Source organism: Fusarium tjaetaba (genome assembly GCF_013396195.1).
Source record: "Fusarium tjaetaba strain NRRL 66243 chromosome Unknown NRRL66243_c0000258, whole genome shotgun sequence".
NCBI classification, from domain to species: Eukaryota; Fungi; Ascomycota; class Sordariomycetes; order Hypocreales; family Nectriaceae; genus Fusarium; species Fusarium tjaetaba.
The window spans coordinates 1-10,034 of record NW_023501454.1 but is presented as its reverse complement, the minus strand read 5'-3'; the positions used below and the strand labels follow the sequence as shown (position 1 = coordinate 10,034).

The window sequence follows — 10,034 nt, the reverse complement described above, 5'->3', positions numbered from 1 at the left end:
ATGTACGATTCTTTGTTTCCGGGATGCACAACAGTGTAAAGATAAGTGATAGAAAACAAGTTCCTGCAAAGAAAAACCCAGCCTTGGCTCCCCATGCCCAAGCACCTGGGTTTAGCATGTAAGGTGTGATGACATTGCTCACAATATTGAGCATATTGTAACTCATGCGGGCAAGCACAACCGTCTTACTTCGCAGCTCAGATGCTGGTACGTCTGACACGAGAGCATAACAGATAGGACCGACAGTGATGTCGTAAACCACTGTGTAGAGAATCAACATGCTTCCAACAGTCCAGCCAAGTGTAGGTGTAGTGGGTCTTGTACCTAGTCCACCCATGACTAAAAGACAAACATCTAGACCAACTAGACCCCAGATGTACATAGTTCGTCGGCCGAAGTACGGAAGCATGAGCCAAGAAATCCACACTCCAACGATACCGAGAGCATACTGGATGAGACTCATGTTGAAGGCTTGAGTAGTAGGGAGACCGGCTTGGTGATAAAAGTAGGTTGCATACGTTCGCAGGCCGGTACCAGACAAGATCTGAATTCCCCAGGTACAGCATGCAATGATCGTTCGTCGCCGGTTAACACCACGGAAACAATCAGGATAGTGTTTTCCAGTCCCGGCCTCTCGCTCTTGTGCAACAGTCACTTCCATAAGTTTGACCATGTTATCGAGTGCTTCGGCCGAAGTGGTTCGAGAGTCGACAAGGCGACGGAGGTTAGCTTTGGCATCATCGATACGATCTTTACGAACGCACCACCAAGGCGACTCTGGTGCAAATGATATCGCAATGATTAGAGGGACAGGCCAAATCCATTGGATGGCAAAGGGAATGCGGTAAGCCCATTGATCGGATCTGGTGGCCATCGCTCGCAGGACCCCGGCAGATAGAAACTGTCCAATGACCTATTGTTGATTCAGAGTCAGCGCCATAAAACAGCAAAATAGAACAAGAGGGCATACCCAGCATAAATTGACATAAGTCGTAAGATAACCTCGGAGATGAACGGGGCAGACCTCAGCTGCATAAGCCGTGGTCAGAGTTTGGAAAACACCCCACGGAATGCCCTGGAAGATCTGCCCAACCAGTAAGACCTGAATGCTGGGGGCAAAGAATGGTATAAAGATGGCCAAAGTCATGAGAAATAGGGATAAGAGCATTGCCTTCTTGAAGCCCAGACGTTCAGACATATGTCCGTTCAGGTAGAGGCCGATGATGGATCCAACAGAGGCGCCGTTGGACAAACCAGCTTGCCAGGCAGCAGGTATTTCATATTTTCCGTTGGCGAGTTGTTTGCCATATCTCTTCGTAAAGGCTGGCCGGGCGTTGAGAGATCCGATGAGTTTCATATCGTATCCTTCCATGATAATTGCAGTCGAGAGAAGGACGGACCAAGCGACAGCGGCTCGATGCTGCTTGATAGACTTGAGAAACGCGGTATCGCGTTCTTCTTCAGCCGCGCGCTCAGCTTGATGAAGATCATCAGCATTTGTAGCTTTTGCTCCTTCACAATGATCAACTCCCTCTTTGAGGTCTGCATCATTTGCAGCATGGAAAGCCATTGTAGTTGGAGATATACAGAGAGATAATTATGCTGGGATGGGGTGAAGTGAGTTAGAAATGAATCAGCCTGTGGACTCAAGTATTCCAAGAGATATCTCAACTAGTTTATATAAGAGCATTATTACTACCCCAGGAATAATAAGAAACCCGTTTAATGACAGGGAGTTGTTTGCGGAAATTCCCCATGGGGATCTGGGAAAATTTTAAGCTTGAGTATACTAAGCCATTGTTGGAATGTCAGCCGAGCTAGCCGAGCACCCTGTGCACGATTGGCTGTGAGTCGTGTTAGAATCAAGCTACTTAGCGATATAAGCGAGCAGCCACTGAATGCCTGGGAAATGCCCTCACGGGACGTATCGCTTCCTTCGGATCGAGGCCCGACGGGTCGATCAACCACTAGACAAGCTCGCTTCACTCGGGTATATAGTCGAGGTCATGTGCTAGTGAAGCCACTTGAACACATAAAATGTAACTAGTTATCTAGACAAACTTCAGATCCCTTCAGACAACTAAGCCAAGAACTTGATAGATCAAAAGCCTCACCAAAGCCATTCGTATATCGTTGCATTATCACCCATAAATCATCACTGTGACTAAAAAGATCTACCACTATGAACCACTTTGGTGGAAGCATGGCGTTGTCTACCAAATCTACCCAGCATCTTTCAAAGACTCGAATGGTGACGGTATCGGCGACATCCCCGGCGTCATCTCCAAGTTAGACTACCTGAAAGACCTTGGCATAGACATCATCTGGATCTCGCCCCATTATAAAAGCCCCCAGGTCGATATGGGGTACGATATTTCCGACTTCCAAGACATCCATGAACCATACGGTACACTTGAAGACTGCCAGCAACTCATCAGAGAAATCCACGACAGAGGAATGAGGGTCATCTTTGACTTGGTCATCAACCATACCTCCGATCAGCACCCTTGGTTTATTGAATCGAAATCTTCTGCCTCGAGCCCAAAGCGAGATCGGTACTTTTGGAGACAGCCCAAGATTGACAGCAACGGAAATAAGTGTAGGCCGAACAACTGGAGAAGCCAGTTTACTAAGCCGGCTTGGACGTTAACCGTCAACAAATTCTCTAAGGTTCCAGGTCTACCGGACGCACCAGTCGCCGAACCAGATGAAGAGACTCAGATAGCTACATGCCACTATGCAAACGGTCCCCGCATCCACGAATATCTCCGCGAAATGAAGGAGGTCATGAAGCCATACGATGTCATGACTGTAGGCGAGCTGCCAAACACGCCTGATCTTGAGGATGTGTTGAAGTATATCTCACCTGGTTCGCAACCTGGATCTCAGGAAATCGACATGGTCTTCAACTTTGACACGGTAAATCTTGGCCAGACGCCTGGGAATCGATTCCTGCCTTTGCCTTTTGACAAGAACGACTTTAAGCGATGCCTGACAAAATGGCAGAAGCTTCCAGAAACAACGGGGTCATGGACGACCGTCTTTTTGGAGAATCACGACCAGGGAAGATCAGTATCGCGATTTGCATCAGATCTTCCAGAGTACAGAGAACAGGCGGCCAAGATGCTAGCAACTGTTCTAGCTACCATGACCGGAACACTGTTCATTTACCAAGGACAGGAGATTGGCATGATTAATGCCCCTGACTCTTGGGGACGGATGAGTATAAGTGCGTCAGGTCTGTCAACTACGTCCAGGACATTCGAGATCGTACGAACAATGATCCTGCGGCGGTAGAAGAGGCTAGGAGAAATCTCCAGCGTGTAGCGAGAGATCATGCTAGAGTTCCGATGCAATAGGATAATACAGCAAATGCAGGCTTTACAGGCAGTGCTGCAGTACCATAGATGCCAGTCCTGGATAGCTATCCAGATATTAATGTTGCTAATCAGCTTAGGGATAAGGGCAGTGTTTTAGAGTTCTGGCGAGGAATGCTGGAGGTTCGAAAGAAATACTCTTCGCTGTTCGTTTATAGCACATTCTCTCTCATTGATAAGCATAATGATTTGATGGCTTTCATAAAGACAGACTCCAGAACTGGTATGAGAGCTTTGACAGTCGCAAACTTGTCACACTCGGACCTTGCTTTGCCGAACTTTGAAGGTTTGGAACTTGGATCAACGTCTCTGCTTGTAAGGAGCTCTAATGAGCCTGCTACTACGCACCAGAAGTCGTATCTCGGACCCTACGAAGCAAGGGTCTATTTACTCGAGTAGCAGAAAGTATGTAGAGTAACAATTTTATTTTTCAAGGCAGTTAAGGGAAGAAATTCAATCGTTCAGTCTATCGTTCTATATATACGGTGGCACAGTACCGAACGTTTCCAGACATAGATATCGTGAATCAACCCTCTCGCTCTTTTTAAGCTGTTCCCTGCCTACACCAGATGCGAGATCCGTGATCATTTTGGAATTCCACCATGGATCCTGTATACCTTGCAATGTGGCCAATGCCCACTCTAAATCATCCTCCTCAGTAGTTTCGACAGCATACATAAACAGCGGCCAAATAAAAGCTGGATGTGTAATTCGCGCACTGCCCAACTTCTCAACTCCTTGGCGGATTGCTGCTCTTGCATTGAGAATAGAAGGAGAAAGCGGTTGAGATCGCCCGTAGGCTCGTGCGTGGTAGATAATTTCAGCATGGTAGCATATGCGACACAGACAAGCCACGAGATTGAGCTCAGAGGGCAGTGTAGCATCTTGCCCATGTGCGAAACCGCCTTCATCACTTAGTGCATCAATTAAAAGAGGTCGGCCTTCCCATAAGCATTGCAGCTGCTTCTCGAGGGTCTTTGATATCGTGTCTACGGCCGTCTCGTCCTTCAAAGTACCGCGCGATCGATGATGCCGATTCAGACACGAAACCTGAAGACTAATGTCCTGAAGCTCGAAGTAAAAGTGAAACAATGACTGCTGAATTGAATCGTTTACAGCCTCTTCAATAGTAGCATGGCCGACTCGTAAACACGTCAGAGAAGAGATGTGATGGCTCTTCTGAAGAAGGGTAATGACTTTTGGGCTGAGTATCCCACGCCCTCCAAGATGCATGGCCTTGCTATGTAACAGATACAGCCACGATATTATTCTTCTTGCCAGAGAAGACCAGGTCTGAGGCTCGGCGCACTCTTCAAGACGCTTTATCAACATACCCTCCTGCTTCAGAAGACTTGGAACAGTTTCTTGTTGAACCACGACTTCAAAACATGCCAACAGGAAACCTGTAATGAGCACCAGCTCAAGGTCGCATGTAAGATCGCCTTGAAGAGATATATAGAGGGTCTTGGCGGCGAAATATCTCGACAAACCGGGTGATATGTCGCCGTCGTCAAGAAGGCTCTGGTACGCTGTTTCGATGGCTTGAATAGCGGCAGATACAGCCGGAGTACTCGTTGCCAAGTGGCATATATAGCCTTTTGCAATATTCCAATTCATCGAGTCCCAGGGCGTAATGAATGGCAGGTTCACGCTCGATTTGAAGAAGGAGTAGGTTGAGCTAGGATCTGGAAATATGTCGCTCGGTAGAGAAACTTGCCCTGGACTTGTTTGCAGTAAAAGGTCTTGTACAACTTGTCCGAATGTCGCTGACGGGAACGGGTCACCCCATTCGCCCCATGAAAAGTCCAGATAACCCACGTCGTTCTCAATCGGATCACCAGAAGCCTGCTGGATCGAGGAGATATTAGATTCACCGCCCTCCTCCAGGTGGTCACCAGAACTGCCAGGGTCGCTCAGTACTCGCTGGTTCATTCCATCATCTCTGTCTGTAGATTGCTGTTTGTTAGTATAATTGACGTACTGTGGTTGCTGGTACACACACGTTTTATTTACGCGCTTGCAATTGTCGCAGAAGGGCTTGGATTCATCGCATTTGACTTTTCGAGCCCTGCAAGTCATGCAGCCTGTACGCGCGCGCGTTTTGCGAAATGAAGGCATCAATGCCAGTTGAGTTTGGAAAAAAGCTCAATCACCTGATGTAAATACTAAGTCAAGTTCAGTGGAACGAGTTGGTAATGTTGGGTTGTTTTATTAGGACGGACTAGACTAACGCGCTAAATATAACACGTGCTTACGCTGAACTGTATGATAGTAAGAGCCAATTAATAGCAACAGATGGTTCTTCAACTCATTGAAAAAATAGCTGACTTCGGCCCAAGACCTGTGTAGTATATATATATATACTTGTTGTCGTGCATATTTTTCATGATCTGAATGCTCCAGCCACGAGGTTGTCGGTTGCTCTACTGCTTCTCGGCATCGTGACGTCAAGATATACCCTATATCTCTTAGTAAACAAGCATTTTTCAGCATATTAGCTACGCAGCTTTATTATGGCGTTACTACATGTTCACAAAGACTATGATGACCAGACTCCTGTTTCCCATCTTGATAAAGTCTGCTACGCTATATGTCGGTGTTGAAGATTTGATGTCTCAATCGACTATTTTCATGGATGTTACCATGTATTTGGACCCTAAGATATGGGAAACATGCAATGTCTGTTATCACGCTGCATGGATCAAAGCCAACCACCAAACCTCACCGCAATGACAGTGGCAGACCGCTACACTTTCATAGCGAACAATAGCAATCCCTCGACTACGCCCCGTAAATGCGAAATTAGTGGCTTCGTAAACATGGCCGATGAAGCCCCCATCACCCGCACGTATTATCCAAGGAAACTCATCTGACCAATCGCCCCACGAGAATAACGCAGCGCAAAACTGACCGAACTTGTCGCACAGCGCTTCTCGAACGGAGCAAGCACCTGTGACAGGCCGCCAATGCCGACGTGGATCTCGCTCGTGGCGTGGAGACTTGCCTCCGGTGTTGCGCAATGCAAATAAGACCTGCTGTATTATTCTTATGGTGCAATAAGACAAGTGGTATCTGTACGACACGTGAAGCGAGCGACGCCCAACCCTGAGTAACCTCGGTCACAAGCCACAGGCCACAAGGAGATTGATGGAGGACAACAAGGGCATGTATACTTGCTTATGCCCCTGAGGGTTGTCCGTGTGTTTCCAGCTCCCTCCCTCCGCTTCCTCTGCTGTGTATGCTGCCTCGAATATGATTCTTGCAACATGTCTTGTTCATACAAGGGCAACGACCTTTGAGATCTTATCGAAGAGTGCTATCTATTCTCCGAACGACGGATCAACAGCCGAGATTCCCAATAGATCAATTTCATAGGTAATTCACCACCAACGCAACACAATCATCCAATCAAGCTCCCATCACCTCGACATAAAGTATCGTCACTGACGTCGCCAGCCATGATCCTTGCGACAGTCTACTTCATATCCAGCTCCATATCCTCCTCTGCCTCAACGGCCGCCTCCATCTCTAGCCTTCCCGTTGGCAGAATTACCTCAGCGGCCACCCCGCGTACTACGATACAGAGCGCGTTATACCGCTTGTCGTCCCATTTAGCGATGTCATGAGGTCCAGGCAACAGCAACTCGACGATGCACTTTGTAGCCCCCTTGCGGCCACCCGGTCCGTCATGGTCACTTAGCTCCTGGTTAAAAGAGACAATTGCTTTGTTTAGATTATCGAGACTCTGCTCCAAGGTCTTCTCGTGTTCATCGAGTCTGTGGATTTCCGCCTTACTAGCTAAGTATGCATTCTCATACTCCGGACCTTGATGTCCTGAAGCTCTTCTCGCCTGAGGGCGATACTGACATATTGTGATTGGACAGCTCATTTTAATCTTGCCAAGCTCACTGCGCAGTCAACACGATGCTCCTCCATCCGGCGTACCTCAGCAAGTCGTCGCATCCATGGTCCATATAAAGACAGAATGGTTATGCACCATGGAGGAGGGGGCTGGCCAATGAATCTTCCTCATCGATTCCGGTTACCAGAGAAGCCTCAATTCCGACTTCAGCACCAGGACACGCAGGAATAACGATCTCGTCGGTGACCATAGGGGCAGGGGCCGGCGAAAGGGGCACTTCAGTCTTAGACAGCCGGCTTCCAGCATACCGTCTTCGCTTTGGATCCTACAATACAAGTCAGTTCAATACTTGACGAGATACGGCGCCTCAGAGAACATACCGGTTCACGCGACTCCTACATCTCAACAGACAGGCGCGATGTCTTCGAATACTAGGTCAATCAACGCAGTTCCGTGTCGTTGATGCCAGCAATCTGCTTCTCCATCCTTGTGGAACGATCTTCTGATATTAGCCATACAGAGAGTGAAGAAGATAATGGCGAGGTAGCGGGAGGATAGAAGAGCTTCAACATCAGCGATACATTGAGAAAAGATCAGAAAGCACTCAGCATACTGCCTACATAGTTACACAAACAACGACGCGAAATGATTACAACGCGCTAACGGCACTACAGCTTGGTCATCGAGAGGAGATGCCGTTTACCGGCTGATTATATGCCGCTCCCTCAATCAATAAAAGACACAATAGCTAACACCAGCATAAGCTACTTCGCCTACCAGCAATATCAGATAGCAAATTATCCTTTAAAGGAGACCGCTTTAAACAACCCGTCGTTAATCATTTTGGTTGTCATCGCCTCTCCGAATCAGACTTCAGCATGCAGCACAGCGGCCTCTAATGCGAATTTCTTTGCTCTGCTTTTATCAGATGTCATTTCACCCTAACAATTCTCATTTCCACAATATATGCTATACCCCCTCACTGTAGCAGGTTCGGTAAGAAGAAGACTACCAGAACCAACTGTCACCAAGGAGTCTATAATTAAATATACAATTGGCGTCTTATATAAAGTTTCGAAGCTGAAATCTAAGGGGTTTTACTGATTAGCTTTAGACCAGGACGGGGCAACGGTGGAGGCCGAGAAATGGCATTTTGCTCACAGCCTGATTCTGTACTTGGGTATGGTGTCTGCCCCTGTTTGAGATTAAGTGATGGCTTGACGTGCCAAGCTAAAGCTGCTTTCTTTTTCTGACCCAGTCGTCTCGTGTTCGGCTCCAGGGGCTCCAGGCATGTTGAGACAGCAGCCATCTGATTATCCAGGCTTTAGTATCGTTTCGGTCGATGCCGATCTGAGATCACGCGTGCGTGATGCAGTCTCTAATTCGCCCGATCGCGAAGACGTGTTGGAGGCGGTCGGTCCTAGAGGGTTGGTGACATCTTGAGCCAGAGGCTTGCGATGACCGTCGCCATGAGTTGCCTGGATATGGGCATCTCCGTGGTATTAATTGATGGTAGGTTCAAGTGTTGCATTCTATCGTTTGGCGACACTTCACAGCACAGAGTGAGCGACATTTCAGTGTAGTACATCTGGAAGACAACTCATGTGCGTTGGATTCCATAATCTATCTACTTCTAGTCTTTAGTCACAATCAATCTTACACCTAGGAAGTCCACAAGCCATCCCACTTCTCGTTCCAAGAACGAAAGACGCGATCAGTGCCGGTGGCACCAAGCTACTTCTCGCCCTTCTCGATGTGCGTCGAAAGACGGCGGTAAACGCCAGCGCAAGCGGCCTTCTACTCTCTCCCAGTCTCCAGATCCTTTCGGGTCGCTTCGTCGTTTTCAGCGTCATCCTCGACACTGCGCATCTTATCTCCGACAGAGGAACTCTCGCCTCGTGGTCCCTCGCCGTGAGGATGATTCTTAAAATAGGCATCCATAATCGAGTCTACGTCGCGTATCATCTCTTGTAGCATAGGAGGGTAGCTCTGATCCTGTAAGCGCTGACCCTTTATGTTTTTGTGTTCTACGCCCGTTTGGATGATCACACAACAGACTTTGGCTATGTTTTTGACTGGATCGTCGCCTGCTGGCCGCTCGTCGATCAACTGCTGGAGGAGCTTGACCATCGGGTTTACTTGGGTGCAGTAGGCATCCGCGGCCATGGCTTGTTGAACTGGATCGGGGTCGGGGGACTCTTTGACAGAAGGCATGGTGTGTCAACCGGAGTGGTGTGACAATCTGGGGCGTTTTATACTTGATGATCTGACTTTTTGTCTCCTGTTAGCGCATGTATATAGTAACTCTCGCCTCGCGTGATGTACATACTGGCAATGGTGCTTCGTAGGTGGCGTTAGAGTTGACCGCTGGGTGGGGAACTTGCAATGGCTGATGCTTGAGAGAAGGAAAAAGTTAAGAAAGAGAGAGGAACGAAGTCTGCCCGGGAACAGAGACTGTCGCCAGTGTCGATACCTGCTATGAACAGTGAGCGAGACGGTGTTGCACAACATGACGGTTGGTCAAGACAAGCCAATCAATAAATGAAGTTGCTTGACTGACAATCGCCTCAGAAATCTCTAGCAAAACGAAGTCCGAAACATTAGCATTGATAAAAGCAGTAGGTTTGTGAATGTCGTTGACTGTTTTATCCGTTGTCTTGCCGGGGGTAGCGGGTGCGGAGCCGGATGGAGCCACCAAGAACGAGATCAGATCTAGACTCCGGGTACCGGGAATCGATCTGTGAGAGGTACAGGGGCATCATCGTCGGTCATTGTCTTCACCACCAGAAACGGTG

General features: G+C 48.1%; 5 protein-coding genes across 5 annotated transcripts; 1 reads left to right on the top strand and 4 right to left on the bottom strand.

The window, feature by feature from the left end:
• Positions 1-1,570, bottom strand: FTJAE_10867 (major facilitator superfamily transporter; the record flags this gene model as incomplete). The annotated part of the gene is made up of 2 exons (XM_037343750.1): positions 106-913; positions 971-1,570. Coding segments are annotated over 2 exons (1,408 nt in total), but the record flags the coding sequence as incomplete, so codon positions are not given.
• Positions 1,571-1,599: 29 nt separating this feature from the next.
• On the top strand, positions 1,600-3,297 carry FTJAE_10866 (glucan 1 6-alpha-glucosidase; the record flags this gene model as incomplete). The annotated part of the gene is made up of 2 exons (XM_037343749.1): positions 1,600-1,617; positions 2,173-3,297. 2 exons carry the CDS (start codon positions 1,600-1,602, stop codon positions 3,295-3,297), a joined length of 1,143 nt encoding a protein of 380 aa, XP_037202083.1.
• Positions 3,298-3,851: 554 nt separating this feature from the next.
• Positions 3,852-5,309, bottom strand: FTJAE_10865 (uncharacterized protein; the record flags this gene model as incomplete). The annotated part of the gene is made up of 1 exon (XM_037343748.1): positions 3,852-5,309. The coding sequence occupies one exon, from the start codon at positions 5,307-5,309 to the stop codon at positions 3,852-3,854; it is 1,458 nt and encodes a 485-aa protein (XP_037202082.1).
• A 1,543-nt stretch (positions 5,310-6,852) lies between these two features.
• On the bottom strand, positions 6,853-7,246 carry FTJAE_10864 (uncharacterized protein; the record flags this gene model as incomplete). Its single annotated transcript, XM_037343747.1, has 2 exons — positions 6,853-7,153; positions 7,203-7,246. The coding sequence occupies 2 exons, from the start codon at positions 7,244-7,246 to the stop codon at positions 6,853-6,855; spliced, it is 345 nt and encodes a 114-aa protein (XP_037202081.1).
• A 1,790-nt stretch (positions 7,247-9,036) lies between these two features.
• Positions 9,037-9,453, bottom strand: FTJAE_10863 (uncharacterized protein; the record flags this gene model as incomplete). The annotated part of the gene is made up of 1 exon (XM_037343746.1): positions 9,037-9,453. The coding sequence occupies one exon, from the start codon at positions 9,451-9,453 to the stop codon at positions 9,037-9,039; it is 417 nt and encodes a 138-aa protein (XP_037202080.1).
• Positions 9,454-10,034: the final 581 nt, after the last annotated feature.